The 20,374-nt window shown below is 46.9% G+C and overlaps 1 protein-coding gene across 2 annotated transcripts in view; it reads left to right on the forward strand.

The window, feature by feature from the left end:
* MAP2K7 (mitogen-activated protein kinase kinase 7) overlaps window positions 1-20,374 on the forward strand; it is an 849,076-nt gene that overhangs the window by 270,754 nt on the left and 557,948 nt on the right. For both annotated transcript variants that reach the window (XM_069603992.1, XM_069603993.1), the window contains one exon: window positions 6,750-6,816. In XM_069603992.1, the coding sequence (XP_069460093.1) occupies window positions 6,750-6,816 (67 nt within the window). The remainder of the gene's footprint in view (window positions 1-6,749; window positions 6,817-20,374) is intronic.

Below are 20,374 nucleotides of genomic sequence, written 5' to 3' on the forward strand. Positions count from 1 at the left end.
ATTTCTCAGACCCATTCTGAGAGACACAGAGATGCGTCATGGCTGTGAGATGTTTGAGCCAGTGCTCAAATCTCCATTTAGTTTTCGCAACTGCTCACTACATCTGCAGGACCCGGTTGCTAAGAGTTAAGACTGAGACATATAATTATCAATCCTGAAGATTGTGGATTAGTGTAGGCTACGAGATTTTCTCTCCTTTCCTTCCATTTTCGACTTAGCCGGTCCGATATGGGTTTTGGTATAGACATTTTCTATAAAGGGGCTGGAAAACCGCCTTTGTATTCCAGCGCTATGGAGCACTTGCCCTTTGGAAGGATGAATTATTTTTCTTATTCTCCAGCATTGGATCTTTCATGGATTCACATGCTTTGAATATTCCCCGTCGTCAGGCTGGGAATCCCCGGTACATTATATAGACCCTTTCCCGTAGGAAAACTTTTTCGACGCTTATGCGTCCTATCCACCTCGTTTTGTATCATGCGTGCCCGTACCGTCGGGACGTCATGATATAAATACAGGCCCCGCCCCCGCGCTCCCTCAGATTTCAACCGTCTTTCAAAGTAGTGGGATCCTCGTGTTTACTACTAGTGAAAACTAGGTTGTTTTGTCTGTTTCGCTTCGGCGAAGTTCAAATTCTGGAGAATTATGTCTGGAAAGGCGTTATTTCGCCCGTGTGCAACCTGTGGCCTCAAAAAGGTTTATGAAGGAGACGGCCACATGGACTGTATCTACTGTCTCCACCCGCACCACACGGCGTATACATGTGAGATATGTAAGGGTTTCTCCCAAAAAACCCTTAAGGACCGTAAAAGAAGGCTGGTCGACTGGCTTAATGACGGAGTGGGTGCCTACCCGGCTTCGGAAGTTGGCTCCACGGCCTCCAGGAGCAAGTCGGAGCCTCCATCGAAGAAGGTACGGCCAGCAGAAATTCGAGCTGAGGACAAGCATAAGGGGAAACATGCTGGATTCTCCTCATCACATAAAAAGCCCTCCTCCTCCTCCTCATCATCTAAGACGGAGAGGCTAGCGCTGTCAAAATCCTCCTCAGGGGACCGTCCCAGGTCTTCCATGAGTCGAGAAGCTTCAGCCGGGAAGTCGGCATCGAAATCGACAACGAAGTTTAAGGGCTCGACGACGACGACTGGCTCATCGACCTTGGTGTCATTGACGATGCCTATTACCGTTCAAGCAGCAGCGGTTGGGATTCCTTCGTCGACGGAGACTCAATCTATGGCTTGGCTTCCTGAGGTCTATGACCCGATCCCCCCTGAGGTCTTACTGCAGCCAGACACGGCCTGCTCGGCGGAAGGGGAAGGTGACATGGTTCTGCAGCCATCGGATTTAGGCTTACGGCCTTCCACGTTGACGGCGACGAGTGCGAGCGGGGGTATGATACCTATATCATCCACGTTACTGACCCCCCAGACGGTTTTGTCTCTGGATGTGCTTAATACTCTTCAGAAGCTCCTACAACGGCTGGATACGCAGTTCCCTCAACCTGGGACGTCATCGTCACTTTTGTCTGTACCTTCCGTCGACGAGCAAACGTGTACGGCTCGCTCAACGACGAAACACCCATCGGCTCCCCAGGCGGTGAAAGATCGTCCTCGAGCTCAGGAGGAGGGTGAGTTGTCGGAGTCCGACTCTATACTGGATGACTCGGGGTCAGACATCTCCGTCACCGTCGAGGGACCCAACATGGAATTCGGATGTAGAGTTGGAGTCTACGAGGAGCCAGACACAGCCATCTCCCCCTGATGATGTGGGAGCCTTCCATGCAATGATGGGGAAAGCTTGTTCCGAATTCGTCTTGATTCCTGAGGAGCAGAAGAAAGACTGTTTCCTTTTTGACCATATGGGTCAAAGGAGAAAATCGGTATTTGCCATCCCAATCCTTGACCACGTGTGGCAAGAAGGTCTCAAGACGATGCGCCATCCGTTCTCGGAGCCAGCCATAAAGGGACGGATCGAGAAAAAGTTTAAAGCTCCGGAGTCCACTCCAAAATGTCTAACATCACAGCCTCTGTCTGACTCGGTGGTGTCGGCGGCAGCGGCTAGGAAGGCCAGGGTCCAGCAAAAATGTTCAACGCCGCCGGAAAGCGAGGCTAGGAGGCAGGACGCCATTGGAAAGAAGGTGCTCTCGGTCGGAGCGACGACAGTAAGAGCAGCCAATTCCTTAGCGATCGTGTCATGATATGATAGGGAAATGTGGCACAAACTAGCCCCTATCTTAGAACACCTGCCAGACGAACACCGAAAAGCAGCTATGTTACTGGTGCGGGATGGCGAAGAGGCCTCGAACCACGCTATTAATATCGCAGTTGACCTAGCAGAGTCTGGTTTCAAACAAATCAACCATGGAGTAGTGCTTCGTCGACAAGCGTGGCTCAAATGTACTACTTTCCATCCTGAAGTACAGTACAAAGTCCTGGACATGCCATGCGAAGGGGAACACCTGTTTGGCGAAAAAGGTTGATGAAGCGCTGAAAGGGATGAAAGAAGACACGGATACTGCTAGGTCCCTCGGCGCCCTTCAAACGGGTAAAAATTTTCGCTCTTTTCGCCCCTTCAGGGGTGCTTCTGGAAACTCCCGCTTTGGAGCCTCGAGGGACCGTGGATTTAACAGGCCCTTGTACTCTTCACAAGGGTTTAGACGAGCGTCCCAGTCGGCACGTAGAAGCAGGGACTATCAAGCCTCCAGGCGGCGAGGCTCAGGTCCGTCGTCAACCAAGAACAAGCAAACCAGCAACCAATGACGGCCTTCGGAACGTCCTGGGGGGTCGAGTCTCTCATCACTTCGACCGATGGAAATGCATCACCACAGATCGATGGGTCCTAGACACGATTCGCATGGGTCATGCGCTGCAATTCAAAGACAAGCCTCCGCGTCTTCCTCCTTTATTCTCGACACAGCCCCACCTCCGAATCCTACGACAAGAGGCGGCGCTTATGTTGCGAAAAGGGGCGGTAGAGAGAGTTCCTGTGGCACAGGAAGGACAAGGAGTTTATTCCAGGTTCTTTGTTGTCAAAAAGCCAAACGGCAAATGGAGGCCCATTCTCGACCTGAGGGTACTCAACAAGTGGCTAAAGAGCCAAAAATTCAAAATGCTAAAGCTCCAAGAGGTTATCAGGTCGGTGCAACCCATGGATTATCTATCATCACTAGACCTTCAAGATGCTTATTTTCACATCCCAATACGCCCACGACACAGGAGATATTTAAGATTCGTCGTCGGGAGAAAGCATTTTCAGTTCAAGGTCCTCCCGTTCGGGCTCAAGTCCTCTCCCAGGACGTTCACCAAGTGCTTGGCCCCTATAGCGGCCCATTTAAGGAAGGATGGTCATCATGTCTATCCATATCTAGACGACTGGCTGGTCAGAGGTTCCTCCAAGGAACAAACACGAGACAGTCTACGAGCCACAATGTCCATCTTACAGGAACTGGGCTTCGCAATAAACTTCAACAAGTCCTCCGTAGAGCCTTCGAGGACCTTGGTCTTTCTAGGAGCGGAGTTTCATACACACACAAGCCTGGTGAAACCATCCAGCGAAAGAATTCAGAAACTGCAAAACAAGGCGTCGGAATGGAGAGGCGGTACCAAGGTCTCCGTGCGCAAGTACATGTCCCTGCTAGGGACCATGTCGTCCTGCATTCCGTTGATAAACAACTGCCGTCTGTTTATGAGGCCTTGCCAGGAATTTCTAGCGGACCGTTGGTCGCAGAGCAGAGGTCGCTGGTCCGACAGACTGGTCGTCGACGAACAACTAGTTGAAGCACTCGGCTGGTGGAGAGTGTCTACTCATCTAACAAAAGGGATGCCTCTACTGGAACCAGAGTTCCAAAAGACGGTGGTGACGGATGCATCGCTGAGCGGATGGGGAGCTCATCTGGATACGTTACAGGTACAAGGACAGTGGTCTTTGCAGGAGTCCTCCCTGCATATCAACCTGCTAGAACTGAGAGCAGTGCGATGGCCTCTGAAGTCTTTTCTTCCTCAACTGAGGGACTCGGTGGTGCGTGTCATGACGGACAACACCACTACGATGTTCTACTTGAGGAAACAAGGAGGGACACGTTCCAGGTCCCTATCGACGGAGGCACAGAAAATCTGGCATTGGGCCCTGCAACACAACATGCAAATCTTAGCGTTCCACCTACCAGGAGTGAGAAACGTGGAAGCCGATGCCCTCAGCAGAGAAATGAACGAAGTTCACGAATGGGTGCTGAACGACCAACAACTTCAACAAGTATTCAAGGAATGGGGACACCCTTCCATAGACCTGTTTGCAACGAAGAACAACAAAAAATGCCATCAGTACGCAAGCAGATGGCCTCAGCAGGGCTCACTGGGGGATGCGTTCTCATTCCCATGGACGAACAAATTCCTGTACGCATTCCCTCCATTTCCCCTTGTCCGGAGGACGTTGCAATGGATCCTCAGGTACCCATGTCGGGTAATTCTGGTGGCCCCATACTGGGCCAGACAGGTGTGGTTTTCAGACCTACTACACTTAGCGGCGGCGGAACCGATGAGATTCCAGAAGACCCCCGACCTTCTGTCTCGACAGGAGGGTGTCGTTTGGCATCACGACCCGGACAGCCTCAAGTTGACGGCCTGGCTCCTGACTTCGCCGAATTTGGTCGGCTAACGATTCCGGAGGACTGTCGGCGTATCCTGCAAGCGGCAAGAGCACCTTCCACAAACGCCTCATACGCGTACAAATGGAAAAGTTTCTGTCAATGGTGTGAGGATCAACCAGGTTTGGCCCCGCAATCGATTAAGCCGGAACAGCTCCTTCCATACTTGCTGTTCTTAGCTCAAAAGGGCCTGTCGGTGTCGTCAATAAAAGTACACCTAGCAGCCATTTCCAGGTTTACTCGTCGACGGCACTCGGCACCATTGTTCAGCGACCGCCTGATTAAGCACTTCCTTAAAGGCCTCTTTCGGAGTTTCCCTCCAGAGAAGAAATTTCCGCCGGAGTGGAGCCTCAATCTGGTCTTAACGTCTCTTATGAAGCCTCCTTTAGAGCCAATGTCATAATCGTCTCTAAAGTTTCTGTCGTGGAAAGTGGCCTTCCTGGTGGCCATCACTTCAGCCCGACATATTTCAGAAGTTCAGGCTCTAATGGTAGACCCACCATACTTACGATTTTTCAAGACCAAAGTAGTCCTAGCCACTAACCCACAGTTCATACCAAAAGCTCCTTCGGTGTTCCATAAACACTCCTCTATTGTGTTGCCTACGTTTTTTCCGGTGCCATGCTCGGGAGCGGAGCGCATGCTACACACATTGGATGTAAAAAGGGCTCTCGTTTTATCTTCATCGTACGCAACCGTTCAGAGAAACGAGACAGCTGTTCGTGGCCTATGGTTTGGGGGCTAGAGGAAATGCCATTTCAAAGCAAGGACTATCAAGATGGGTGTCATCTACCATTTCGTACTGCCATTCCAGGGCAGGGAAGCCTCTTCTACGACGGCCAAGAGCTCATTCAACTAGAGCAGCGGCATCGTCGACGGCACTGTGGGCCGGAGTCCCTCTAGGGGACATCTGCTTGGCGGCTACCTGGGCGACTACACACACCTTTACCCGCCATTACTGCCTGTCGCAGCAACATGCCGAAGACACCCGGATGGGACTGGCGGTACTTCGACACCTATTCCAATAAGGTAAGCCCCGGCTACGGGGTTGCATCCTGTGGAATTTGACTGTATGTGGTTCGTTTTTTCCTATGTTAACTATTACTGATGTATACATGATCATAGGGAACGGCCTTTGCGAAGAAAGTATATGGGTTTGCATGCACGCCTCCTCTTGGGGGTGGTACTGCTATGTAATCTATTCAAAGCATGTGAATCCATGAAAGATCCAATGCTGGAGAAGGGAATAGTTTCTTACCTGTAACTCCATTTCTCCAGCATTGGTATCTTTCATGGATTCACATGCGCCCACCTTCCTCCCCTGAACATGCAAACCGGTTCCCCCAAAATCTGAGGGAGCGCGGGGGCAGGGCCTGTATTTATATCATGACGTCCCGACGGTACGGGCACGCATGATACAAAACGAGGAGGATAGGACGCATAAGCGTCGAAAAAGTTTTCCTACGGGAAAGGGTCTATATAATGTACCGGGGATTCCCAGCCTGACGACGGGGAATATTCAAAGCATGTGAATCCATGAAAGATACCAATGCTGGAGAAATGGAGTTACAGGTAAGAAACTATTCCCTTATTTCTCCCTCATGATGTTCTTTTCGGTTATATCTTTATACATTTTTGACTTGTTAACTAGAGGTATGGGCAAATCAGTTTTTATTCTAGAGTATCTTTAGTACATTTATATTTTTATCATGTATGAATGTTTGTATTTTATGTATGGACTATCCTATCCCCTCCTATCGAATTTGCCCCTGCTATTACGCTTTAATATGGATATGTTTGTTTTTACTAACAGGATGTCTTTTTAATAGAATCTAATTGGAGAATTTTTATTATGTTACTATTATGAATTTGTGGTTTTATTTTATATGCGTTTTTATGGCAGATTAGCCGAACTAAAGCTTAAATGAATGAAGTAACTTGTACTTTTTTACACCTTAGTTTCCTGATTAAAATGAACCCATATCTTTTACTGGGAGTTTCAATGACTACTTAGAGACGTTTCCTGAAGAAATGCTTAAATTGTGATTTATATTAAATATGGACCTATTGTACAGAAAAACAAGGTGTTGATATTCCTTCTCCTTTGCAGTATGGAAATTGACCAGAAACTTGCTGAAATCATGAAGCAGACTGGCTACTTGACCATAGATGGACAGGTAAGTCAACAGCCCAATTTCATTTAGCCTGGTGAAGGATTTATAAATTACATTCTTTCCGTTTGCCATAGCCTCTGTGTGGATGGAACGGGTGCCATCCTCCACAGACTTTTTTTTTTTATTATTTTTTTAATGTTTTTTTAGATCCTGTGTAAAATCTGTTTTCTGAGATAGTAGTGCTTTTGAAGTCCCTCTATAGCTGCGACTCCTTTATGTGGTGCAGCCGTATTGGCTCCTAGAGCAGTCAGTTTTTCCTTGGGTTCGTTTTATCAATCGGAGTGTGTTGGGGAGTAGGTTTGTGGCAGTTGCTGGTTTTAATTTTTGCTACACCACTCTGGAGACGATTTATCTTATTGATAGCTAAAAGCCCCTAAATGGTAACCTCTGGACTACCAATTAATCTTAAAAATCCTAAACTCCAAATGTTTTGTATTGTTTCCCTTCAGTCTTGTGTGTGAGACAAGATGATGGCCTCCCAGACATCCCAATCTACCTCCATTAGGAAATGCGCACAGAAGTAAAGTTTGGATGGCTTGTCCTGATTGCATAGCCACCAAAACTCTGAATGTTGCATGGATGCCAAGTGCAGACAGAGCTGAGGTAGTTCCTTTGCATATTTATATGGTATCTCCAGAAATGATCGCAATAAAAATAACGAGTGGAGAAATTACTGAATTTGTTTACCTATTTAATTCAAAATCTGGGGACCTTTTATTAAAATATAGGTATGAGGTGGGGTAAGGGTAATAGTTAGGGTGGGGGTCTCCCTCCTCTGCCCCACCGCTATAAAAAAAAGATAATGTCTCCATTTGTTTATTTCATGGTAATCCTATTTATATGTGCTTAGAGTGGGGATGTTGTCTTGGAAATCCTTTCTGTGAGTCTGCACTGCTTCTTCCAAGTCAAGTCTGCTCGATTGATTTTGAGGAATTTGTAACGCGCTCGAAACAGACCAAACCGTATAATGGCGCTGATGACTTTTGCTGTAAGCTGATATCGAGAATTGTAATAATACCAACATTCCATCCAAGAGGACAAACGGTTGCAACAGGCTCAGAATAGCTAAACTTTATTTAAACAAACGTTTTCAGGGCTTTACGAAACTTACCTAGGGAATATAGAGTCCTAATTTCCCTCGGTAAACTGTTCCAGAGTCTAGGTCCAAACACCGAGAATCTTCTATTCCCTTTTTGACACAAATGTAGATAAAGGGATAACTAACAGAGCCTGGTCTCTTGAACGTAGACATCTGGACGGTTGATACTGCTTAAGTTTATCCTTCAGGTAATCCAGTGACAGATGTTCAGACACTTAAATACCAGGTACGCTACCGTGAATTTAATACAGACCTCAACCCATAACCAATGAAGTAAACGGCGTGAGGGTGAAACATGAGAAGTTTTGTTTAATCCACAAACCAGCCTAACCGCTGCATTCTGCGCCCATTGCAGTCTACTAAATTGTTTGTTTTGGAATGTCCACCAATTGACTATTAGAATAGTCTAGGTGGGCATTTGTGAGGGCTCCCACCACCAGAGCATGATCCACTTCCGGGATATATGGGAGGGTTTGCTGGAGAAGTCTAGGGGAATAAAAGATAGCTTTTCACCTTGGCTCCAACCTGGCTTTCACTTCCAAGGTTGTTCTGCCAGATCCAGCCAAGGTTTTCAACTTTAGTAGAAAATTTAGGTTTGACTCCCAATAGTGGCCGAAAGGTGCTCAGGGCCAAACAGAATAAATTGTCTTGGCTGCATTCAGTTGCAGTCGGTTAGAGGCCACCCATTCACTAATCTCCTGAAGGTAATCCTTAATCTTGAGAAAGGTTTCCTCGACCGTGTCATTTGTGATTAATATCTGAGTAACGTCAGCATAGGATTGGAAACTTATTCCATGGCGTCTCAGAATTTCCATGACCAGCTGGAGATGTAAATTAAAAAGGAGTGGCGACGATGACCCCCGTGGAACCCTACCTTCCACAGCACTGGGGTCTGACGTGAAAGCTCCCAGTCTGAAACATTGTTGACGCATCTCCAAAAAATATCTGAATCATCGAGTGGCGTGCTCAGAAACCTTCCCCACCATCCTCAATCTCTCTTAAAGGATAGTGTGGTTGACAGTATCAAAGGCGGCTGATAGGTCAAGTATCACCAAAAGTAAAAGCTTGCCATGATCAGCCACCTTCAGAAGTTCATCATAGACTGCTAGCAGAGCCCTCTCCGGACCGAATTTCGGACGGAACCGGACTGTAAGGAATCCAAGGAAAATTCCTCTTAAAAAAAATGCTTGCAATTTTTGAGTCGACACTTACTCCAGTATCTTCACTGACCAGGGAATGCCGGCAATAGGTCGATAATTCTGGAGAACCAGTGGATCCAAATTGAGAGACATTTATGAGAGTGGGTAAAAGGCGCATGTGCCCGAGAAGCCAGATTCACGGGCCTCCTTGCATGTCTGTCTTTTTCAAGGAAGTAAAAAACCCATTTTTTACAAATTCTAAAATGACACTAGTCATGATATTGTTTAACACACACCTAATGCTCTTTGCTCTAAACCTCCTGCCTGGCTGTTGACAAGTGCATTTATAGTTCAATCCATTCATCCTGTAATGTGTTCTATGTTCACTGTAGACCTACAATTCATGCACCATTTTTATTTTTCTGTGGGGAACATACTGATCATGTGCAATAACCAAAGTTGAAATGCATATTAATAAATTTCGAATGCTGCTATGTGTTTATATGCCGATCACAGTAGCAATTCTGGCTAACCCGACTCAGCCTTTCTGAAGTTGAAAAACGTAAGTGTATGTACTTTTGCTATAGGAACACCTTATGTGCTGAAAGAAATAGGCTGGCATCTGATTAGACAGATTTCTTGAATCTACCTGGTGTATAGATAATAGGAGGCCTCTCTAGTTAAAATGAACAGGGGAACTCTGAGAGGTAAGCCAAAACCCAATCAAGGTAGCAATAGAGAGCAGTTAAGGCTATTCTCACGAGTGTGAGTTTGGCGTACAGCGTGTTGCCTCAGAACTCACCAATGCAAATTACAAAAGTAATCCAAAAAGGAGTGTACACCAAGCAAGAAGTAACACAATTTATTCTGGGCCCAGGAGCAGCTGGGAAAGCAAAATACACACAGCATGCAGAACAGAACTGCATGAACAGTGCTGTCCATGATACGCCCCTAAAACAAGAGCTTTTAGAATCCTACAAACCTATTAGCATCAAACCACATTGCAACATTAGGTTCATCCTCCATGTGAGACTAATTGGTAGAGCTACATCATTCCCCTATAGTGTGACATAGATTATCTTGAAATTATTGGGTCCTGCAAACCTCTCCACACTACCCACGACCACCTCTGACATCACAGTCCAATCCCCACATCATAGAGCCAAAACATTGATACATTTGAGATGACTAGCAGATCTTTATTCATCTCCCGCCTGTCATCTCCATCAGTTTATCATGGGAATACAACAGATCATGACACTACAGGAGCCTTGAACCACTGACAAGATACCGTTTAATGTTGCATCTTAGGAACTTCACACCTCTTCCCAGGCTCACATGTGCAAAGGGGCAATTTGAAACTGCTGTGGGACATTTTGAAACCCTTAGTAGACCAGTTTCATAAAATAATATGCCGAATTATGAAATGATTGTGCATTCACTGCCTTTCTCCAGCACCCATGAGCTTTGCTTCCTGACCTCGAAAGTATCAAAGACTGTTCAGTTCTTACTGTATGATCCTGGAAATGTTATTTGCAATGTGCTGCCAGCCTCTGGCTACTAAGCAAGTTAATAAAATGTGAATTTGTTTCTGGTGAAAAGCATGCTCTGAGGCCTGTTTTTCGTGCTTCAGTCTACTTTTCCAGCATGGGGTCTGGCATGGATTCACATGCTCATGTATATTTCCCGTCAGGCCCAGAATCCTCTGTAAAAGAAAAAACCGTTTCACTTTAGCTTACAAACTGTCTTTCTCCCATAAACCAATCGCTGAGCTCTGGGTCATATTGCTCTCATCCAATGACTGCCCTCGCCCTTAGCCCCTCCTCTGGCAGCCATCTTCATATTTTTACCACACGTTCAAGTGTTTGGAGTCCTTATAGTTTGCTACGAGAGCTTTTCAACCTTTTCGGGATTTTTTTTCATTAAAAGAAATCCTATGTTTGCCAACTAGAGCCTGTGTGCTCTTTCGCTCCTTTGACCGGCAAGCAGGGATCTGTTTGTAGGCGTCTTTCAAGGCCCTTCAAGGGCAAGAATCGCAGAGGGTTTCATTGAAGATTCCAGAAGGCCATTGGGCCTACCCCGCATGCCGGACCATGTAGGAGGAGAAAGATGGAGGGTCCCTCTTCAAGCTCTGCTGCAGCTGCGGATTGAGGAATGTGTGTAGGAAGGGCAAACGCTGCCAGTGCCTCTACTGTCTCCATCTAGATCACAAGGAAGCGGATTGTGAAATTTGCCGTGGCATGGCTCAACACCAGCCTCTACCCTGTGTGGCTAGCGGGAGCATGCCACACCCAGGACGGGCCGGTCCGAGGAGCGGGCTGTTAAGGAGAATTCTCATAAATGTGCTAATTCCCTTCACCTTGGAGGCCCACAGCAACTTTGCTAGATTTTGAGTACTTGATTTTTTTCCCATGGCGAGAATGTGAACCGTTTTTTTCCCACTCATGTATTTTGAAAGTGTTTTACTCTTGTGTTCTTTGATTATGGAGTTTTAGACCACTCCATAGGCCTCATCTTTTCATGCGTGTCACACAGCACCCTCAGTGCAGTGACAAAGGGAAGCCTTTTAGGCAGTCCCAAGGTTTAAATACCTTCTCTGGGATAAACTGTTTCCAAGAGAAAGTAAAGTGAAATTGACTTTACTAGTCTTTCCAAATTCCTAAACACAGCACACACTATCTTACAATAGAGTGCTGGAGGGGTTACCTAGTATCCCCTATGTCTAAAATCTCATGTAGCAGTCAAATGCTACCCTTTCCTCTCGAAATGGCTGGTGGCAGTGGTTTTACAACAAACTACCATGATATTTCCCGACCGCGAACACCGGTAGCGCGGGAGACATGTTTTTCAAGATGGCGTCTGACCCTCCTTTGTTTAAACGGGTCCCGTTCTTCTTTTTTCACCATTTCTTTTTGGAAAGGTCCTTCTATAGTTTGTCTCCCTGCGCCAAACCAGGTTTGGTACCTTTGTTTCTACGCCTTTGGCCGGCTTCAGGACTGAAGACCGCCTCTAGCGCCTGAGTGCCTGGGGTGGGCAAGAAGTGAGGGAGGTGCCCGAAACTCCCTGTGCTTAGTCTCCTAGAGACTCAAATGCACTCTGGCATGATTGGCTGGCTGACTGTCCGGAAAGGACAGCCACCCTGATGGGTGAGTTGCAGCTAGGCTGGAATGAATGGGAGAAAACTGTGTTTAAAAGGCAAGTCTCTTGGCTTGGAAGGCAGATTCAACCACTGGAACGAAAGAACTGCTGCAACTCCTGGATCGTTGGTTTGCTCGGTGAAGCCCTGCTGCAGGTCCGAATCGCCAGGTTCATCTTGACAGAGAAGCCCTTACAGGATGACTTCTCCCTTTAAGTTGGTGGGTCCAATCAACTTGTAAGCCACATGGATACCATTCTCGGAGCTGGTTTGATTTTCCTCCGAGTGCTGCAGGAAACCGAATAGCCAGGGAGAAGGACACCAGTTTGTGTGCTTGACTACAGCTACCAGAATCGAAGATTTGCCTTTGCCAGCTTTTTGACCAGTCCCAGTGTAGTGCAGGAGTCCCCCGACGTCCTCCCTCTTGTCCACACGACTGAGGCTCAGGAACAGCGAGATCTGCAGGAACTGCCGTCTTCAGCTGCATCTTTTTCTTCATTGTAAGGTACTGTGAAAACCTCTCAATGCGAAAGTGCATGAAACTTTGGCAACTTGCAGGCCTAGTCAGCTTGTGATCAGACATATGAATCTTTCTTTTACAAACTACTTCTAAGAACCTTGGCAAAGACTTTTCCGTTTAACTTCCAGAACTGCTTTATCCTATACAAGACTATAGCCCATTGACTTTGGCCTAACCTATTGCATTGAATCAACTCCTCTGGTGAACTCAAACTATTTGCACTGTTGTAGAGTAACTGTAATATTTGTTTTATTAACTTATGCCTTTTTGCTCCTACTTCAAATGCTCTGAATGTCATTTTGCTCCTCTTTCAAAGTAGTTTAAATTCCTCAGAACCTGATATTGTGAAGTACCGAAGCATGTTTACTTCCACATCCCCATTCACGAGAAGCATCGGAAGTTCCTGTGCTTTGTCGTACAGGGAAAGCGCTTCCAATTCAAGCCCCTTTTCTTCGGACTGAAGTCGGCTCCCAGGGTGTTTACGATGGGTCTGGCACCAGTGGTGGCCCATCGTCTACAAGGGATACATGTGTACCCGTACCTCGATGACTGGCTCATCCATGCCAAGTTAAGGGAAATCACTGATGAACACATGGAAACAACCGTCTGGCTGCTGACGGATATGGGGTTCTCTGTGAACTATCTCAAGTCCTGCTTCTTTCCAGCGCAGAACACGCTTTTCCTGGGGTCCAGACTAAACTCTGTCTCCTGCCTCCTCAGAAGAGAGAATAGCAGCCATACTGGGCAAGGTGCAACGGCTGTTGCCACTGAAGACCGCCAGGGTGCAGACCATCAAGTCGCTGCGCGGCATGATGTTGTGTATTTACCTGAGCAGGCTCTGCAGGTTGTGGATGCGACCCCTTTGGGAATTCCTGGACGCTTGGTGGATCCAGGTGTCGGGAAGCTTCGCAAACACAGTTCATCTGGCGGCTATCTCCCTCTACACCAGGTCTCCGGGTGGTCTTCTTTGGTCACAGCGTCTAGTCAAGTAGTTCCTCAACGGACTGTTTCGCTCCTGCCAGTGAAGGCACCTGCCCAGGCGTGGGAACTCGACGTGGTGCTGACACGGCTCATGGGTGCCCCCTTCCAGCCTATGCATCAAGTTCCTTTCATGAAAAACGACTTTTCTCGTGGCCATCACCTCTGCCAGTAGGATAGGTGAGATCCAGTCCCTGTCCTGAAAGCGCCCTTATCTGACTTTCCACGATACAAGGGAGGTGCTGCGGACTCTCTCCTCCTTCATGCCAAAGGTCCCGTCGGTATTCCACCTCAACAAACCTTTTGTGTTGCCTGTGTTTGTTCGGACGCTGGCTGAAAAGACTTTGCAATTGCTAGGTGTGGCGCAGGCTCTAAAGTCCTATGTGGCATTCACAAAGAGTTTCCAGAAGATGTCTCAACTATTTGTCAACTTTGGTTCTGTGAAACATGTGAAAGCATTGTCCAAGGCTTCTGTTTCTAGGTGGCCCTCTGGCTGTATCGCGTACTGTCACCGGTTGGCAAACCGACCACTGCCCGGCTGTCCGCGAGCCCATTCCACCAGAGCTATCGCTGCAACGACAGCGTTCCGGTCTGGTGCCCCTGCTGGACATCTGCACAACTGCTACGTGGAGGGGTATGCACACCTTCATAAGATTCTACTGCGTCAACAGGGATTCCAAAGAGGAGTCCAGGGTTGGCCAAGCAGTGCTACGCAACCTGTTCGCTTGAAGGTGAGCCAGTTCCGGAGGTAAGAGTGATTGTTTCTGTTGAGCCTTGCCACCTCCCGTGGTGGTATAATGATGCACTGCTATGTATTCTTCATTCATGGGCATGTGAATCCATGCCAGACCCCATGCTGGAGAAAGAGCAAGTTTCTTAACTGCAATTATTGTTCTCCAGCATGGGTCTGGCATGGATTCACATGTAAACCCTCCCCTCTACCCCTCGACGGCTCTTCTTGGTCATACTGCCAATGTACGTGCTACCATATCTGAAGATGGCTGCCAGAGGAGGTGCTTAAGGAAAGGGCAGTCATTGGCTGAGGGGAGTATGACCCAGAGCTCAGTTTTTGGTGTATGCGAGGACAGTTTGTAAGTGAAAGTGAAACTTGTTTTTCTTTTACCGAGGATTCCCGGCCTGACTACAGGGCATATTCATGAGCATGTGAATCCATGACAGACCCATGCTGGAGAACAATAGTTACAGGTAAGTAACCTGTTCCTTTTAAGCCCTGTATGTACTTGCAACCCAACTTTATCGGTTATAATGTTATTTACTCAACACACAATTATTAGGGCATTCTCCAGCCTATTGTGTAGAACTGTTGTGGACATAAAAAAGCCTCCTCCCCTCCAAGTGGGCTGATACCACAGCTGGTATGTTTGCGCCTTTTTACCGCACTGGATTTGCATTTTTGCCACATTATTTCCCCCGTTTATTGATTTATTGATCCATCAATAACAAACTCCTTTCCTTCTCTCAGTCGCCACTCTGCTGCTTTTTTTTTTGTCTGCTCTTGTCACATCCATCTTCTTCCCTGTCTTCCAGTGATTCCTCTATCAGCACACACCCCTGCCCATCCTTATTGCATGAAATCCAATAGGCACCATAGTTCTCTATATCTCCGGGTGGTATTGTAACCCAGTCAACTTCATCATCAACTTTTTCACCCTACTTTAGCTCAGTGGCAACACGTTTTTCTTGGTTCGCATCCCGATCCTGTGCTTAGAAACCACTCCCTGGTATTAAGCGTGTTACAAATGAACAATAAGTGGAGGAGGTGATGAGCATGAGCATGAGGACCAGCCCGGGGACAGTCAATACAAAGGCTCCTGAGTGCCAAGCGGGCACCAAGGCGAAAAGGGAGGCCAAGCAATTTGATTGCACTCCATTAGCTTTGTCATCTTCTCATGGAGTGTCTATTTATTTGATAGCCACTCTCAATGTTCCATTCAATGCTTCTCCATCGGGCACTACAGTACAACAGCTGCTCCCTACCTTGGCACAAACTTGTCCCTCTATGGTAGTGAGAAGGTCCAACACGCACCTGTTCTAGACTGCCAACAAACGTAGGCTCCTCAGCACTTCCTTTACCGTGTTTATGCCCTTTGCTGTTGAATTGGCCAGTCGCAGTAACTCGTACCTGGTGAGTTGCAGCCACTTGGCATTAGCTGCAGTTTGCACACCTGGAAGCAGTGAAGACATAAAAGTGGTTGCCTTTGGAAAACGGTCAAAACTCAGCAGGAATTGCTGCCAGATTTTCTGCTTTCTTTTTGCACCAATAGTTATTTGCTCTTTTTTTCTGTTTAGCACTCCTCACGTTGTTTGCTCCTTGTCTTGCTGCACCATGTTTTCCTTCAGCACGATTGACTGCTCCTTTAACGAAAGCCCCATGTTGTTGCTTCGGGGCACCACCAGGGCAGGGCTGTGTGGTAAAATAATCGCACAAACCCCACTCCAATCAGGAGGAAGCTGGGCCTAGGCCTTTGATCCACATTCCCACCACAGGTCCATTATGTCAGCTGTCCCCTCCGTCGGCGCCGTATTCCTAATCACCTTAGAACCATCGGTGTTAGTTCCCACATGAATGAGCCCACTGGACCTGAAACACAGAGGAGATATTTTAAAGCTCTTTATGTGAACTGGTCGATGAGCTTCAACTATCCAAGTCAATGAATGTACATACTTCGCCCAAACTGCCTTACTGCTAATGTTTACTGTGGACACCACATTTTGTTCAAATCCCACCAAACCTTCAGCACCGATTTGCATTATTCCCCCTCCCATTTGCCATCGTACAACACTGCCCCTTTTGTTCTCATTAATGGTCTCGTGTGAGACGATGCAATGCTACGTCCCTCTTTATTTACACACTGCAGTGGTTTGTACTCACTAATCATTTGCTCCCCTCTTTTAGAGGCATCTTGTATATATTATACTATCATCTTTTGGTTTCTCTTTTTTCGGCCATCCTGTCAAGAGCACGTAATTATCTGTGTAAACCTCTTCTTCGTTCACACACTGGACAAACACTTGTTCCTTGATATATACGCCTAATTTTGCAGAGCGATAAAAGCATTAGGCATCCTGCTTCCTCATATGATGCAGCCTGAGGCAGGAAAACTTGGAGTGCCTCTATTACGTGTGGGATGAGTGAGCATACATAACATGTGCTGTTAGCCCTTTCCCGTCCCACATGTAACATTTCATTGTACCAGACGTTTCTGGATGCCATCTCCCGCCCCCTTTCAGTGCTACGATGGAACTCCTCTTCTGGTTATTCTCACCAGCTCAGTCGCTTCCACCCACAGCCACGAAGACTGTTACGACAAAAATATTTTATAAATGGTCAGTAATAAAACACTTTGTGGCGACTCAAGGTGTTAAGAACATTGAAGGGTTATTAGCTATATATAACACCACCATTGTTCCAGGCCTCATATATGGTCTTGAACTACTCACGAATCCCATGTGAATTGTCTAGGAAAATTGGAGGAGAAAATACTTGGAACAATCCTGGGAGTGCTGAGCACAGTAGAGGCTCTGCGATGCGTATTGGGCCTGCAGTCCTTATGGGCTAGTTGGTGTATAAGGCACTGTAAATTATACCTTTACCTCATTCCTACTTCGACCAATACAGAGGCTCTTGTCTGACATTTCTCGAATAGATATCGAGCACCCTGACGTAACCCTTTTTTGGCCGCATTGAAAAAAAACTGCATGCACTCATTTTTGTAATATTGACTTGGCAGTAGAAACAAACTCGATTTATGACTTAAACATGATTCCCCCCGATGTGATATATAAATTGAAACAAAAAACCTCAACCAGGGATAGAGCAAATAACAATGCTCACCCAAGTGAGAAAGAGATATGTAGACTATACCAGACAAGCCTTTGCCCCTAGCCAACCTTGCACCTACTTAATCAAAATCTTTACTAAAGATTTGAGAATTTGTATTAGCTATATGCGATTTAACATCTTGCCTACCTATGAATATGTTGGTGCCTGGTTAAAAATACCCTCCTTGCCCCGAGGATAGAATCTGCAGACTATGCAACTTGCGAGTGAGACATCTCTGTACGTGCTAACACAATGCCCTAATCTTAGTTTGCATTACCAAAAGGGATATCGTACATATATATTGTAAGCACAGAATGCTACATTTTGGAGTACATTGATTGGGGCATCTTCCATAGTGATCACCTGTGCAGCCTTTAACATCTGTCTATAGACATAAAAAATCATGGCAGTCTGATCATAAATAGCAAATATTGGTCTTCCTTATTGTGTATAGATACTTGACCGAAACCCTAATTGTGGGTGAGGCTGGAGCAGACCAAAGTGTAACCAAGGCAGCTATCACTTTTTCTACTCCTCCCATTATAGATTATGAATTGAAGTCTGAGCTACTAATTGATTATTTTATGAGGATAAATTGAATTCATGTCATAACTGTAATACACGCAGGCTAATCAGTATGTAAATTATCAATGTAAATGGATTTTACTAGGAATATGTGAATGGATATTAATATTTTTCTTAGTCTTTTTTTTGTGAACTGTGTTTAAGGTTACAATGTTAACCAATTGCACAATACAAAATGGGAAAAAAGATCACCTTCATTTAACACAATTCATTTTGCTCTATTCACACTAACGATTGCGCCGATACCACGTATAGGAAAAGAGATAATCTTCTACTAATGCATGTTAAAATGATTACACTCCATAGGAAATACATGTTTTGCTGTCTGTTTATAGTAATATTGTCCTGCAAAATACCTTCTGCTTCCCTTATTGGTATTCTATACAACCTATTGCTGAGAAAAAAGTTAATGAAAGCTGATGTATACTCCCCATCACGTTGAGCTCTGCCCCTCTTGTCTGGGGGAGCTGGTGCTTTCATGACCTGATGCTCTGAGTTGTCAACGTTGATTTGGACCATTCTAGTACTGCAAACAATGCATGTTCCTCTTACAAAATTACTGGGCTTTCCATTATTATTGTTGATGCCTTCTCAATTGTGAATGCAGTGGCAGCAAGTGCCTGCTCACAAGGAACGTGTCCCTGCATCACTGGGTCTAGTGACCTGCTGTAAAGTGCCATTGGCTTATTTCCCTGTCCCTTCTTTCATGTCAGTACGCTGTCATTACTTCACCATCTCAGTGAGAAAACAAATGAAACTTCTCTTAGTAATTGGGTGTGGCCAATACTGGTGCATGTGCCAGCTCATTTTTGAGCTCGTCAACATTTTCATTCTACTCCTACGTCCCGTCCCCTTTGCTCCATACTTGTGGGACATTCCCTCTTTCGGGACAGGACTGGAGCACTTTTTTTCCAAAAAGCATCAAAAATCGATACTCCTACGTCCCGGCCCCTTTCCTCCATACTTGTGGGACATCTCTCCGTCCTGTGGGACGGGACCGGAGCACTTTGTGAAAAGCATCCACAAATTTCCAAAAATGTGTCCTTCCTCTCTTTCCTGTGCGGGCCTGGCACGCTGCCGTAACCCCACCCACCTTGGCTCCGCTCCGTGCATCGCCCCTCAGTCCTTTTCTCCGCTCGATCGGGGCCGGACGCACTTGCATCCTCGGAAGACTTTCTTCCCTGTTTTCCTCTCTGGCTCTCGCTAGCGTTCGTCTTCTAGTCTGTCTATGTCTTTTAAATTAGACTTTCCAGACTGTTCTTCGTGTCATCGTCGCTTCGCGAGGGCGGATCCCCATCCTCTTTGTTTAGAGTGTTTGGGTCCGGAACACCGTTGGGTCTCCTGTTTTTACTGTGACTCCTTTTCGGTCCGGGCTCTTCAACTTCAGTTGGAACGGTGGGAGGAGGTGTTCCGACGCACTCCCCCATCTAATTTTCAGGCTTTCATCGACGAGAAGAAGAAACGCCCGGTAAGTTCTTTACTTTTCAGAGCACCCCGGCTGTGGGATACCCGGAAAGGTAGGGGCGTTGATCGCTCTGTCACCGGGGTTCGCCCTGAGGTGCCTGTAGGGCCTAATAATTCTACCGGAGTTTTCTCTGAGGGTCTCCGTAAGGGGCCTGTGTACACCGGAGTAACTTCCGAGGCCCCTCCTGTAGGGGCTGTGTGTAGACCCAGTTCTGCTGAGTGTCAGGGTACCGGAGCTTGCTCTGAGGCCTCTTTCGGCTTCCCTCAAAAACAAGACCGGGGTGCGCCCCGAGGCCTTGGCTGGGCTTGTGTTTACCGAACGGATGTTCGAGGCCCGTGCCGATAAGGCTATAACCGGGTCTAGGCCCAAGGTCTCTCGTACAGAGACTAAGGCTACCAACAGTTCTGAGGGGCCGGGCAGGGCCCTGTCGGTGAAAGCGGTTTCTCACCGTTCCCGCTCTTGGGGTGATACCAGATCTGTTGAGGGGGCAAAGAAGCAAGGTTCTTCTTTTACCGGCAGTGCCGAGGTCCTTCCTTCGAAGGCTCAGTTGGCGGTTGGTATGTCGCAGAAAGATTCCAGGCCTCACAGTACCGGCTTTGCCGAGGTTCCTTATGTTAAGGCTAAAGTTAAGACCCCTGATCCATCGACGGGGACCCCTGCCTCACCTCCTCACGTGCTGCAGTTCCCCACAGATGAAGACAAAATGACGGCCGTTCCCGCCATGACCACGGTGGCCATTTTAGGTATTACCCCTACAACTACGCCATCGCCCCCTGGTGTAGGGTTCGTTCCTTC

This window comes from Ambystoma mexicanum, chromosome 3q, assembly GCF_040938575.1.
Source record: "Ambystoma mexicanum isolate Mex_15411 chromosome 3q, UKY_AmexF1_1, whole genome shotgun sequence".
NCBI lineage: Eukaryota > Metazoa > Chordata > Amphibia > Caudata > Ambystomatidae > Ambystoma > Ambystoma mexicanum.